The 16005-nt window shown below is 33.0% G+C and overlaps 1 protein-coding gene across 1 annotated transcript; it reads left to right on the forward strand.

The window, feature by feature from the left end:
• The first annotated feature begins 2756 nt into the window (after positions 1-2756).
• Positions 2757-8348, forward strand: LOC137962784 (general transcription factor IIH subunit 2-like). Its single transcript, XM_068809857.1, has 4 exons — positions 2757-3165; positions 3615-4076; positions 4242-4608; positions 7906-8348. Exons 1-4 carry the CDS (start codon positions 2851-2853, stop codon positions 8046-8048), a joined length of 1287 nt encoding a protein of 428 aa, XP_068665958.1. The 5' UTR covers positions 2757-2850; the 3' UTR covers positions 8049-8348.
• Positions 8349-16005: the final 7657 nt, after the last annotated feature.

The raw sequence follows: 16005 nt of genomic DNA on the forward strand, positions 1-16005 counted from the left end.
GTACTGAGTGTGTACCATTTGGTGAAATTTCTGAAAAACTAGACACACATCACTCTTTTTTATAAGCAAGGATACCCAAGTCATTCTAGTGCATTCATCAATAAATATAACAAAACACCGAGCTCGTGAAATAGAGGGAACCTTTGTAGGACCACAAACATCAGAATGAATAACCTCAGAAAGTTCAGAACTCTTATTCAAACACGGAAAATAAGAGATACGGTGGTTATTTGCTATTCACAAGTGTCACCATGAAAATCCAAATTATTCAAACCTAAAAAAATTTGTGGTCTCAATTTCTTAAGATAACCAAAGGAAAGATGGTCGAGTCTTTGGTGCCATAACCATATAGTTGTTTGAGCACTGTCTTCACTACTAGCTTGATTTGCACTGTCTTCACTACTAGTTTGATTTGCCTGACTGATTTTCGATCTCCCATTCTCTGTCAACTCCAAATAGTAGAGTTTGCCCCGTCTAACACCATAACCAAGAATCTTCAGGGATAGAATGTCCTGAAAGACACAAAATGAGGGCCAAAAAGTTACAGTACAAGCAAGAGTTGAAGTAAGTTGGCTAACAAACAACAGATTGTATTCAAGAGATAGAACAACAAGGACAATATCTAATGTAAGATTATTCGACAAGATAACCAATCTTTCCTCGGTAATAGGAGAGGTACTACTATTGGCGGTGGAAATAACGGATTGAGGAGAAGGTAGGACAGATTTTAACTGACCGAAATCCCTCGTCATGTGATCGGATGCACATGTATCAATAATCCAAATTTTATTCTTAGAATATGCAGAGAATACTGATGTTTTATCAATAATACCTGGATGGGCAATATTTGTCGTAGGCAACAACTTTTCCCCAAAAATCTTTTTTCGAGGTTTTTTTGAGAAGTCTCATCACTCCGGATAACCAATAATCTCGTAACAAAGCTGTTACGAATGACCTTTTTCCTCGCAGTGAGTGCATACCCGGTTGTTACCTTTTATAGAGATTGGACAATAACTCCCCATTGTCTGTCTCTGGGTTGATTCAGATTTTTTTTTCTAGTCCGGTCTAGAAATTTGGTTTGACCCGATTTTGGGTCCGATTCGGGAAGTAGTCCGGTTCGGTCCAATTCGGTCAGAGTCCGGGTCGGCAGAATAATCAAATCAGACCAAAGTTAAGCGAAAAAAAATTTGCATACCTCATCATCTTCGTCTTTGGCGACGGCATTCCTTCTGGTTTTGGCGACGACAGTCTTCTGGTTTTGTCCGCGACAGTTGGGTTTGCTGGGAGGCCGAGCGGTGACTCGGCGTTGGCAGCTTTCGGAACTTCCTCCGGTGTCTGTGATAGCGATTTTGTTCACGGCGATGACAAAGGAAGCTCTTCCTCTTCGCCAGGCTGGTGATGCACTGGAAATCCGAGCGGTGATTCGATGGCGGTTCGGCAGCGGTTTGGTGGGTTCCAGCAGAGTTCAAGTGGCAGTATTCGGTGGTGTTATGCGACGACCGAAGAAAAAAAATATAAAACACACACCGTCTTCTTCATTCACGGTGACGACAGAGCAAATTTGCTCTATTTTTTTTCTCCTTCAGCGACAGAGTTGTTGCTCTGGTCTTCGACTATAAGACATCTTCTTCGTCCACGACAACAGCAAAAGACTTTTCCCGCTCTGATACCATGTCAAACAAAGTAACCAAAGTAATAACAAAGATTCAAAGAATTTTCCAATGTATTCTTCTCCCAAACGGAGGCTTTTTATAATACAATTACAACCTAATTTAGATCCAAATTAGATCCTAGAATCAGGAACAAATCAAGGAACAAATTGTTTCCTACAATTACGGTAATAAATTATATAATTTACAACTCATTTCAACACAGTTTTACATGAACCTAACCATTTTATTAATCGAATGTAACATGTATATCCAAATCCTAATAAGGGGAAGATGTATCCCTTATCTGTAGCATGTAGCAGATTTTGCATTGGGGATACGGCTAATAGAAGAGGTGTATCGACTGATACATATTGAATTTAAGGGTGTCTGGTATGTATATAAAAATCGATATGCCCAACCTGATTAGATCCTTTGATTGTAGGTTAAACTACTTAAAGTATTAAGAAAATAAAATACACACAAAATATGATAAAAATGTATGTAATTATGTGAAATTGAGGAATATAAATTTAAAAATTATATGGATAGATAAGTTTTTCTAAATTGCAAAAATAAAGAATAAATGGTCTAGTCCACTTTAATTATATTGAACTAGATTTTTTTTATTTCTTTCTATTTAAATCAATTATATATGGATTTATTGGGTCATGTGTTAAACTTGAACTTAAATCAATTATTAGTCATCATGTAAATAAGTCTGTACTCGACCCATTTTTACCTTGAACTCGGTTTGAGTTAAATAATGGATTATGTAACGAGTCAAACCAAATTGAAACCATGGTTAGGAGGCGTAGCTATCTATAGGGTAAGGGGGCTGTGCTCCCAACCATGGTTAAGATCTTAAGTCTTAGATATGAGAGTTGTGTTAAATTCATCTGATTTTTGACAAATTTTGCAAAAATCCTTAACTCACCTTCTTTTGAACTCGCTGGAAAATAAGAGGGTAAGTCCACCTCCAAGTGACTCGTCCATTCCCATGGGTCGACCCGGCGAGTCGCACGACATGATTGAAAGACCTTGTTTCGACTTTCGATTTCTAACCAGACATACATTTCGGTCATTCGGTGCTTGGGAAGTGACAGATTTGCAGGTCTTTGTCAACAGAGTCACCTGTACTCGGCACTGTGTACTGAAGAGCGAGCAAAGCCAGCGAGGCAGCCGCCGGTTGTGCGATGAGATGAGCGGCGTCGGACTGGAGCTCCGAATGCGACACCGAGAAGAAAGCGGCCGAAGCGAAAAAATTAGTGAGCGTGAGGAAGACGAGGAAGAAGACGAGGAGAATGGGAGGGGCTTAGAGGCCTGGGAGAGAGCTTACGCTGACGAGCGATCATGGGAATCGCTGCAGGAAGACGAGTATGGTCTCCTAAGGCCTATCGACAGCGCCACCCTCCATCATGCCCAGTACCGCCGCCGCTTACAGTCATATTCTAGCACAGTCAGGATCCAGAAAGGCCTCATTCGGTATCTTTACGTCGTCATCGATCTCTCAAGGGTTGGTCTCCTTATACATCAACATACCCATTCTTTTTGTAAATTTTATTTTGTTTTCAGTGGAATATCATTTGATTAATATATCTTAGCTAGAAAACTTTTAAATGAGAACTTAGGGGTCAATCGGGGTCTAGTTGGCAATCCGTTTTCTGCATAGGGATTTAGTGAATTCGTTGCAGCCGTCATATATAGTGAAACATTTGGTGTTAGTCACGATAGGTTATATATGTCCTGAAACAGTTGATGTTAGTTTTGAACGGTTACTTGTGGTGATAGAAATGGTAGATTGCTGATGTTTGTGTCCTCTCCCTCAAGGCTGCGCAATTTTGTTTTTTGAACTGTTTATTTTAAAATCTCTGTCCACATCCTCTCATGTTTCCCATGGGTGGGTTTTTCATTTGCTTCGGTTAACAACAGGTAAACTAAGAAGTTCTAATTTGGTCCACGCAGGCAGCTGCAGAAACTGATTTCCGGCCAACTCGAAGAGCTGTAGTAGCAAAATATGTTGAGGTATTTATTAGAGAGTTCTTTGATCAGAACCCACTTAGTCACATTGGTCTGGCAATCATAAAAGATGGTGTAGCGCATTGCTTAACCGACCTAGGTGGCAGTCCTGATTCACATATAAAGGCTTTGCTTGGGAAACTGGAGTGTTCAGGTGATGCTTCCTTACAAAACGCCCTTGATCTGGTTCATGGCTGCCTCTGCCAAATTCCAACATATGGTCACCGGGAGGTTTTAATCTTATATTCTGCACTCAGTACCTGTGACCCAGGGGATATAATGGAGACAATTCAGAAATGTAAAAATGCGAAAATAAGGTGTTCGGTTATTGGCCTATCAGCTGAAATGTACATATGCAAACATCTGTGTGAGCAGACGGGGGGGTTATATTCTGTGGCATTGGATGAGGTGAGTCATTTTAATGAATTTTTGCGGGTTGAGTGTGATCTGTTGGTTCTACTTGAGCTGTCCATTTGTATGGTACTTGTGTTAGATAGCTTAATTTTTTTTCATACTTGGGTTTCTTTAGCCAATATCAAATACAATTCAGGAAATCGTCTTTTCTTTTGGCAGTCACATCTTAAAGAGCTTCTGCTAGAGCATGCACCTCCACCACCAGCAATAGCGGAATTCGCTGCTGCCAATATGGTTAAGATGGGATTCCCTCTAAGGGAAAGTGAGAGTGCTGTCTCAATATGTTCATGTCATCAGACAGCTAAAGTTGGAGGAGTGTACACTTGTCCGAGATGTAAAGCACGTGTTTGTGAGCTTCCTACAGAGTGTCGTATATGTGGTCTGACACTTGTCTCGTCTCCCCATTTAGCAAGATCCTACCATCATCTATTTCCGGTTGATCCATTTGTTGAAGTACCTAAGAGTAATGTAAATCACAAATTGCCTAAAGCTTGTTTTGGTTGCCAGCAGACTCTTCTAAACCCTGGTAAGTATATAGTGAAAATAATATTAAGATATTATGACTTTAGGATCTTTGCCTAGAGAGCCATCCAATATTGTGATTACATTCTGTTAGTTAAAAATATCATGCTGTTATATCTATAGCTTTATGCTATTAAAAAGTTTCACACCATTCAAGAAAAAAAAGACAATATGGAAACATATATAAGCTTTCTTTCATAAGCAGACAAAGACATCAATGGCGCAGCGTAGCACTCAACATGTATGACATTATATAAAATGCATCATATTGTTATTTTATGATGAATTAGTTCCAAAACAAGTATTTACATGTGAAACTTTATCCTTGAATTAAACTAGGATTCTGTCCTTTATGATAAATGAGATTTTAAGTGTGATTTCAGCTTCCCTGTTTTGTTTTTTTTTCTTCTTTATTAATTTATTTTGTTCTGATGTTGTCATTGCAGCACATTCAAACAAAAGAAATAATTACTGAATATATGTTTTGAAATGTGAATTTACTAGATTTTATGTGCATCATTTAATTCCTGTGTCTGAAATTTACAATTACTGGGGTGTTTAATTGAACTACCCTTACACTTGTTCAAATGGTTTAAGACAACCAAAATGACAGCTTAATAAATGCCTATACATAGTATGGTTGTCTTTATCACCCTTGCACAGGGGAATTAGCTCTTTTTTGTTTAAAATAAGAAGAACACATTGAGTGATGCTGACCAATAAAGCTTCAAGGAGCATGTAATTCATATATTAGTTTTTGGAGCCGCTGATTTTATTTAGTCCCTAGGCATCCTGCATTACATGCTAGCTCTCCTGTATAAAACTGGAAGGTGCATTGCACTTCAGGGGAGGGAACCAATGACCTTTATGAAGTAATTATTGTTCTCTTATCTTAATGTAGAGTGTGAAATAGTATTTAAAATGTAAAATGATCAACAGGCCTTTTTCAAATTGCTGGATCAAATTTGTCAAAAAAAAAAATCAATTAGAGTTCAAGTTATAAAATAAATTAATAAAGAGTGTTGTTAGGAAGTAATGATCAACATGACTTGCATTTCGTGTTGTTTAGTGGTTTCTCAAAAACGTAACTATTGAGTTACTTTAACTTGATGCTGTCTTAAAAAAAAACAAAGTGTGTTGATGAAACTGTGAATTCCCAATCTTTACAAAAAAAATTCTTAGGTTTTGTTCATGTCTTTTTACTCTCTTTCTCTTTGAGTATTGCAACTCCATTAGATGATGATGTACACATACATACACACACACACAAAGACTCTACTAAGTTTAAATCACCGTTGCCACTCAAATATATGCTTTGAAGATGTCATTGATCAATTAATCCCCACTCATTAATAAGTTTAAACTGCTGCTACCTCTCCAACATAGGGTGATGCTTTGAAAATACTTTGAAAATGATATTGATCAATTAATCTTAGGGAGAGAGGGGTTTTTATTTTTTATTTTTCTTTGGCCGGGCCGGGGGGGGGGGGGGGGGGGGTGTAGTGTGATTGGATTCACAGATTTATTAATCCTTGGATTCACAGGATTTTGTGTGTCCTATTGATTTTAAAAGCTAGATGTTAGTGAAACTAAATTTAAGTCGAAGGATTTCCAAATTTTTGAGTTAGTGAGATAAATGATCTTGCACTTGTGGATTGGCAATAAAATTAAAAGTAAAAAATAAATTTACTGTTTAATATATGTATTTTAAATTTTAACTCATAAAAAACTCAATTGGCTTAAGTTTATAAATTATTTTTAAAAACTTAATTTCAAGTAAAAAACACTAAATATAGAATGCATACACAAACTAAAGGCTTAAAACTATAACTACTGTAGTAAATTAGTTAATCTATATTTTAAAACTATTTTAGGTTTGAATGTTCTTAGTTTACACTTAATTTCTTATGGTAAGATTAAATTAGCATTAGTTAATGGGATAACCTAGATATTATATATGAACATTAAGAATTTTTAAAGGCAAGACGGATTATTTTAAGAAATAATAAGTATGAAAGATCAAATTAAACAGAAAGGTGAAATCAAATGGAAAAATAAAAAATGAATGTTAAATTGAAAAAGTAGACATACCCTCTCCCTCCCTGGGCAAAAGAGGAGGCAGAAAGGCCCTGGGTCTGTGCCGAGAAAAAATGGTGCAGACACTCCCCTTCTCTACAAAAGTCATAAAGAGGAAGAGGGGGAGTTCTCTGCTCCTCGGCCTTGCTCTTTTTTTTCTGTGGACAAACAGGAAAAAAGGCCACCTCATCCTCCCTTTCTGTTTCAAAGGGATGTAGGGAGGGAGGAGGGAGCCCTCATCCTCTCGGGATGTGAGAGCTGCAGAATGTGAAGTTGGAGAGGGTATCTCTGGATGGAGAAATCTTCTGCTTGTATTTCAAAGTCTGACATCTAGAGGACTCACTTTTTTTGGGGACTTTTTGGTAGATTTATAGATGGATTACCTGTCCAGGATTACCTTACCCCTGACTTGTTCAGATTCGTATAAAGTCTGAGGATTTCCAGATTTTACACTTACCCCACACGACCACTCTTCCACCAATATCAACTACAATGTACATATAAATTTATGTGGAGCAAAATTTACTTGTTCCAAAAGATAGAATCCTCAGTGTAAACCATTGAGAAAGTCAATAGATGAAGTCATCAAATGAAGGCTTGTTATTTAGGTGTCTAACGTTTGAGGATTAAGGCTTCAGTTTAGCCTCTGTGTGTGGCATTAGATTCTGTTGTATCCTGGCAATCTTTGAGAGAACTTTTAAGAACTGAGAGTCGGGATTATGAAGACTTTTCTTCCAAGTGAGAGAATCACCATTAATGAATTAATTGGAGAAGCGAGTGGAACAGAAATATACTTGTAATACTCTGCAGACAAGTGGATAAATTGGAGAAACAAGTGGAACTGAAATGTGATCATAAGAATTTACAGATAAGGAACTTGCTGCAATACAACTTTTTTTTTTATTTTAGCAGTTGAAAATAGAAGGTTTTCCCTTGATCTCTTTGTCAGGTGAAAAAGGCTTGAAAAGACTCACTTCCAGCATAGCATGTCTTGAGTACACAAGCAGTGGAATGTCTTTCTTTTCATGTTTGGAAAAAATTAAGTCTCAGTTAGATGAGAGCACAATAATTCCTCAAGAGGATGCATATAATGTTTGTATTATACTTGGTGACACCTTTAATAGTGATCTTCTGATCCCTTGTTCAGTATCAATGGATTTGAGTGCTTCCAGTTACTAGACAAAAGTTCAACTCACTTTTCACTTGTTTAATCCTTTCCTTTCAGGAAGCAATTCCATAATTCGTGTTGCATGTCCAAAATGCAAGCACCACTTCTGCCTTGATTGTGACATATATATTCATGAGAGTCTGCACAATTGCCCAGGCTGCGAAAGCATCAGGGATTCAAAGCTAGGTAATGAACAGTGAGTGCTACAGTGTTCATTCCTTTGGTTTCCGTACCAAAGCAAGAGTTTAAGAGCTCTATACGAGATTTAGAAATGAAAACCGATGCTTTGATCCACGGGTCCGACTTCTTCAATGCTTGGGCCTGCTGGCAAGGTCTTTATTGCATGACCTTACCATTACTGCAGGAGAATATGTCATCGTTAATGGCTGTTGCTACCGGATGCTTATGTATGTCTACTGGATTATAAATATTCCAGAATAGTCAACTGTAACTGCCAAATAAGTAAAGAGTTCACTTTGTTTTTCTCTTGCTATGTTTGAGATACTGGATTAGTGCTTTGGAGAAAGAATGCTTCAAACGAGTGACACTACATCTCTTCTACCAGTGCATCTCTATCATGGTAAAGTCATGAATGGAACAGGATCGCAGTGTTTCCAGCTTAATGTGGAGGAAGTTTCAACCCTACTCTCCAGGCTTTTCTTGGCATTCAGTTTCCATCAACGTAACATATCCCTTATAAACAATTGTTCATAGTGTTGAGTGTCTCAGATTTCTGGCCTTGTCTTAAATCTTAAGATGTTTCAGGCATATTGCTTTTAGTTGTGTAATGATACATAATCTTTTGGAAATTTATATAGGGATTTATTGTCTTGTCTCTTGAAAATCTAAGACATCTTTTCCTATGTTTTAATGAGATGCCCACCCACGTTTGAGTTTCTTACAATTTTTTCAGCATTCTTGTCTGTATAACCTCTCTTAGTCTTCCCAAACTCTCTCTCTATCTCTTGTAGAAATGGGGTGACACCAGAAGTTATAGGAAAGTCCTATAAAAAGGTATAATATAGAAACTAATGAAAGACCTTTGTTATCTTTTATGTGGATGTAGGGCACATACCCTACCCGAGTCTGTGTATATCTGTGTTTCTCTGTCAGTGTTTTGCTTTTACTTGTGATTCCATTTCTTGACACATGGTATCAGAGTTTTCTATTGAAACCTGTCCAATGGGGGTTAGTGCACTTTACCTGGTGTAACTAGAAAGTGAAAGTGAAAGTGAAAATGAATGAATTAGTGTAAGTGAAAGTAAAAGTGAAAATGAATGAACTAGTGTAAGTGAAAATGAAAATGAATCATTTGTTGGAGTTAGTGTGTAGTACACCGGAAAACATTTTCATGTGTTAGTGCCAAAAATGAAAAATGTAATGTAAACAATAGAATGAGTTACTTTTTATAATATACCTAAAAAATAATTAACCTAAACAAAATGGTTATTTCCCTAATAAGTAATTTAATGTAGTATTAAAATATATTAACAAACTAATTAATTAATTAAAATATTTTATGAATAAATTAAGATAGATTACAGTTTACTCTAAATTAATAAAATAATTATGTGTGACAATTAACTAGTGCACTAATTAATTATAAAAAGAGATAAAAAAAAGTAAAAAATTAGCGATTAATATAATAAAAATAAATAAATAAAATATATTAATAATAACATAAGATATATATTACGTAGTATAAATCAATAATATATTTCAACAAAATTAAAATCATTAGTTTAATTAATGATAAAAATATAGTAATTAAACAAAAATACTTGATCAAGTGCTTACTTTAACAATATTTATATTACTATATTAAATTAGATATTTTAATTACCACTCTTAAATCACTAATTTAATATAGGAATAAAAATAATGACTATAATAAATAAATAAATAAAATATTTTATTAATAAGATAAAAATGACTTTTAGTAGTTTAAATTAATAATATATTTCCACAAAAAATTATTAGTTTAATTAATGATAAAAATAGAATAATTAAACCAAAATACTTTATCTATTGCTTACTTTAACAATATTTTAATTACCACTTTTAAATCACTAATTTAATATAGTAATAAAAATAATGATATAATAAATAAATAAATATAATATTTTATTAATAACATACGATAGAATTTTACTTAGTATAAATTAATAATATATTTCCATAAGATTAAAAATATCAGTTTAATTAATTATAAAACTATAATAATTAAACAAAAATACTTGATCAAATGTTGACTTTAACAATATTTTAATTACCACTTTTAAATCACAAATTTAATATAGTAAAAAAAATAATGAATATAATAAATATAATATAATATAATATTTTATTAATACCATAAGATAGATTTTAACGTAGTAGAAATTAATAAATAAATTTTAAAATTATTATTTTAATTAATTATAAAAATAAAATAATTAACAAAAATATTTGATAATGAACCGAATTAATAATGAACGATAGCATCGAGAGGAGAGCAAGATCCACTTTCATGAGCTGAGACGCGAGTTCAAATAGATGAACGAAGATTTCAATGGAAATCCCGATTCACCCACTTTACTCATGGGTGAGCTCAAGTGGATGAACTTGTTTATCCACTTGAATTGATGCCTAGTGAGTGCACTAACCCATTCGGGTCAAGTGACAGTGTAATTTCGGGGGGGTTAGTCAACATTGAAGTTGAAGTTGAAGTTAGACTTTAAATTCAAGACAATGATTTGATTCAACTTCAACTATTCCTTGGGTGTTAGTGTAGACGAATTCAAGTGCACTGGAAAACAGAATCCAGTGTTAGTGCCCCAAAATGAAAAATATGATCTAAACAAGAGAATGAGTAACTTTTTATTAATATATTAATATATTAAATAATGAAATATTATATTATATTATTAATAACTATTGTTTATAATAAATTAATATAATAATTACGTGTGACTAGAATAAATTGTAAATAATAAATAAATAAAGTAAAAATAACATAAGAAAACATAATAAAAAATGATATATTTTTTAACATTAAAAATCACTAATTTAATTATAGTAATAAATAATAAATATAATAAATAAATAAATATATTATTTTATCAATAACATAATATATATTTTTTTACGTATTATTAATTAATAATATATTACCTCAAAATTTAAAACCATTAGTTTAATTAATTATAGCAGTGGGATAATTAAACAAAAATAATTGATCAAATGTTTACTTTAATAATATTTTAATTATTAAATTACTAATTTAATAAGTAACTACAAAATGAATATATTGAGTAAATAAAAATAATTATTTTATTAATAACAAAAGATGAATTATTTTAAAAAATAAATATAATGAAGTTATAATGTTGGTTTAATTTTTTCTAACTTGGAAAAATTAAATCAAAGTGTCGTCTTCCTCACAGCGCTGATGCGTCATCTTCCTCACGGTGTTGATAATGGCGGGAGACAACGGCGGGTCAGCAGGCAACTGCCATGGAGGTGGTGCTCCGATGATACCCCGAGAGGGAGAAGAGAGGGAGGCCCAAGAGGCTCTGTGACAGAGCAGAGGCATGGCTCTACGACGAAGGCTCGCCGATGGACTCTCTTTGACAGAGGCCGAGAGGGAGAAGAGAGCGGGAGAAAAATTTTAGGGAGAGGAACGTCGAGAGGAAGAACATAGTGCAAATGAGAGAAAATATTTGGTCGGGGGAGGCAAAGATGCGTCCCACGCAAAGCTTCAAGCGAAAGATTTGGAAAATTGGGCTGAAACCCAATTCCACCATTTTAGCCTGAGTAAATGATCTACTGTTTTCAAATGAGCGCCAACATCATTCACCACTAACGGGCTAATCGAATGAACTACGTAATGCGCGTAAACTTCATTTCAAGTTTGACTAACCCTCCCTAACGGGGCAACCATCATAGTTTGCCCAAGTATTTGGTTGCTTACAATCTTCTATTCATGAATCAAAGTATTAAAGGTTTATGAAGATTCTTCTTGGTGATTCAATGTTTTTTTCATGAAAAAACAAATTTATCCCTACTATGTTTTGTAGAAAAGGAGGAAAGAAACTCCAGGACTACCCTTGAATTGATTGAGAGGGAAAAGAAAATTTTCAGTTGATTCATAAGGGCTTGCATTGAACGGAAGAGGAAAATATGAGTCTTGTCTTCAATCAAATGAGCCTACCTCCAATCAGTTTAGACCTTGTTTTAGCTCTTGTTTGGGCGTATTTTGGTAAAGTTGAGTTGTATTGTGCTTATTAAGCATTATATAAGAAGTTATATCATTTGAAAATACCTTAAATTTACTAGTAAAAAAATTAATTACAAATGGATAAAATTTTATTGATAATATGTGCTTTTTATTTGAGTAATTACATTTGACTTGAGGAAATTAAATCCTCGACAAACTACTCTACTCGACTAATGTTGCGCTTATAATTTTTTGTATTGTTTTTCTTTTGCCCGTATACTGTATAATCTAAAGTGGAAATCAAATTAATACATATGCTTAGAATAGAGTCAAACTTTTAAGGTTAACTCCTTATTCCTTTCAACCCTACATGGGTTTTTAAAGGAAACTCATTCTCATCTAAATAATCTAAATATTCTAACACAACAAATAAAATAAAAAATAATCTAAATATTGAAATAATTAATAAGTTTCTAAATAATTTACAAAAGTAAACTTAGAACGAAAATATAAAATTAAAATAAATTGCAAATAAAATAATTATAATTAACTTAAAATAAATAAGAATAAAAAATAGAAAGTAAATAATAAAAAATATAAAAAATGATTAGTTTTAAATGAATAAAATAATAAAAATTTTAACATTAAAAAATTGATAGCATGTGAAGGTGAAAACTCGTCATGCCTTGAGAAATATGCTAATTTAGTGAAAGAACCTGGCAATGAAACAAAAAAGAAAAATGAATTTAATGTTTGGCACATACCGCCCGATATCTTAATTAAACATTAATACACTATGTTTGTTATTATTTCACTATTTGTGGAATTTATAGATTTGACAAAATGAAAAAAAAATCTTTTCTATGAATTGCATGTAAATTTTCAAAGTCACTTCATCTCATCCGTGAGATTTACAATGTTACATCTAATGTAAAAACATACTTCTAAAAAAAAGGCAAAAATAATCAGCAATACCATGGGTGCCAATTTTTTCATCCCAAAGTAAAAGTTGTCAAAGAGGTAGGGAAAAAAGAGGAGTAATTGTGACCATTTTCTTACCAAAAAAAGGATATCTTGAGATTTGTAGACGTATTCTTGTATATTATATATATTATTTTTTATTTATAATTTTTTTTTATAAAACATTTTCTCATATATATTATTCTTTCATAGAAAATATTTATTTATTTATTTCGTATATGTTTATATTATTTGTTAACAGATTAAGTTTCCCCAGTAATAGTTTTGACTTTTAGTGGTAAATTCAAATTTTGGCTTAAAAAGTGACTTTTAGTAGTAAAATTAATTTTGTTGAGAAAAATAAACTGCACCGAGTCATTTTTCTTGCAATTCCATGAATCGTAAGCATTTATCCATAATTTTCTTGCATGTTTCAATCGATTTTTATACGAGGTCAAAAGGTCCCTTTCCATGACCAAAGTTGGGAATTGTTCTACTTTATCAATTTGTCACCATTTCCAAATGACCAATAAATTCCCAAGTAATCTCAAGCATCTTCAAAGCTCCCAAAAACATTTTAAATCATCCATGGAAACTTCGATAATGAATTCAATGCTCAAAGTCCTCAAAATAGTTTATTCTGGCTTTTAAAATCTTTGATTCTACTTAGTATTTTGATGCTAAACTCATTCTAATTCATTTTAAAATAATTGTATTGTGTTAAACAATCTCCTTGTTCTTGACTTTCATATTATCTCCTCATTTGAGTGGCTTTTAGAGCTAATTTTAATTTCAAATCATAGTTGGGCTTTTTTAAAGTGTTTTTTTTTTTATTTAGTGATATCAAATTCAGTGTATCTTCACTTTGTTAGGCACCTACAATTGGGTATATTATATTAGTTGATCTTTGATTGTTAAATCAACCAATACAAGAGATATTTATTGTGGATATATTATAAGCTAGTGTCACTTGCAATTGTGATTGGACAAGCCTTGTGTAAAAAAGTTCAATACCACATGCAATGCCATTTAATTAGCCTTTTGTGGCTTTAATTCCATTTGAGAATAATTTGTTGTTATTAAGTTTTATGCTTATTTGATTGTAAGTGTCCTTTGTTTTCAGTGGTTGATTGAACTCCAAAGCAGATATACTTCAAGAGTGGATGTAACAACTTAAGTTTTTAGGGTATGAACGACTAAAAATTTCTTTATCATATTATAGTTTTGTGTTTGTCATTAAATTTCAAATTGTTAATGATTTTGAAAGTGGATATTGCATAATTGCTTCACTTCGAGTGCTATATAAGAGAGGAACTGAAAATTAGCCATGATAAATTATAAATATTTTCATCCCTCTCTAGTTTTGTTCTTGCGAAACCTAACAAGATTCAATATAGATGTATGATTAATGCCAAACAAATTGTCTATTTCTGGGGCTTTTAATTTTCCTTATCTACTTCCATACTAGGTATTATGGTCTATGATAGGGTAACCTCCATTCAATATTTCCCTATAAATAGCCTTGTAAGCACTTTTTACAATAAGCCTAACTTGGAAATGTTACAAACTTCTCCTAAGCTTCTTTTTCTTTGCCAATGATGTTTCATTTTGGCTATCATCTTATTTTTGTGTTGTCCTATTACTCCAATTTTTTACTGGCTTTGAAATATTACTTTACTTTATTTTAAATAATTTTACTTCACTTTAAATTTCTCAATTATTTCATTTTACGTCAATTTAAATTTCTCAATTATTCTATTTTCCTCAAATTAAAATTAAAATTTCTACTCCCCAAACTAAATTGTTCGATTATTTTCTCTTCAAATTTCTATTTTTTTTCTTGTGACTCCTTTTTTTCCTCACAAATTAAACATTTGAAAACCAATAAAAATTGATAATTTTTTAAAAATCATTTGTATGATAAATAATATTCTAGTGTTTTATATATTTTTTTATTTTTAGCTTTCATTATGTTGGGAAAAGTAGGGCAAATTTTAAAATTTTGAGGAGGTCTAGTATTATAATGACTCCCTTCCAATTATAAGAGGATAAGTGAATGAAACTACTTTTCATAGAAGAAGAGTTTCATTTATTATTTATATGTGATTGAAAAGGATCAACCCAGACCAACGCAAGTTTATAGACTAGCATATCTAGTTTTGTGTCCCGTAGACCGGGTTTTGTCAAGTTATAGGGCATTAATCCTTGAGTTAGCTTGAAGTAGCGCGAGTAGACGAAAGAAGAATGAAAGAAGAAAGAAAGAAGAAAATAGAGAAGAAGAAGAGGTTTTATCATGTTATAGGGTCTCAATTCTTGAATTAGCTTGAAGGAGTGAGTAGAGGGAGGAAGGAAGTAAGAAGAAAAGAGAGAAGAGATGAAAAGCAAACTAAGAAGATAAGAGACTACTTCTCAACTATGGACAACCCCTCCTCTTTCTCTAATTATAGTAAAAACAAAAACATTACATGGACAAAAATGCCCTTAGAGCAAAATGGGAATAGAATCAATAATAAAAGAGGTTTGTTCTTCAATAGAGAATGGTTATGGTGACCAGACCAGGTCATCTTATGGCCATCTATTCGATATGGAAAGAAGATGACACTAAAGTTCTGCAATCATGGGAAGGAGCAAATTAGGAGGTAATCTTATTTTGTTCACTCAAATGAAGATGATGGTCTCGTTCCTCTCTCTCAGATCTACATCTTGAGAAGTTATTAGATAAAAATGGTAAAAAAGAAAAGGAGTTGAAAGAGAGAAAATTTACGATAATTTGACTGCTACGGGTTTGTATTGGATCCCTGTTATCCTACAAAACTCTGATAAAGAGAGAAAAGAGGCTTCATCAACCTTTGATTGCCCTCTGCGATAAAGAACAAAAAACAAGAAAAACCTTGAACTGCCAACCCTTGATTTGCGTCTTTTCCTGTTCATTGGCAAAATCGTTGTACTGAATCAAACGGACATGCAGATTGATTACATGGGTTACGATTTGTACTTCT

Source organism: Aristolochia californica, unplaced genomic scaffold (assembly GCF_029961685.1).
Source record: "Aristolochia californica isolate CCGP_79_NKW_82.1479 unplaced genomic scaffold, dmAriCali1.0.hap1 SCAF_4, whole genome shotgun sequence".
Lineage (NCBI taxonomy): Eukaryota > Viridiplantae > Streptophyta > Magnoliopsida > Piperales > Aristolochiaceae > Aristolochia > Aristolochia californica.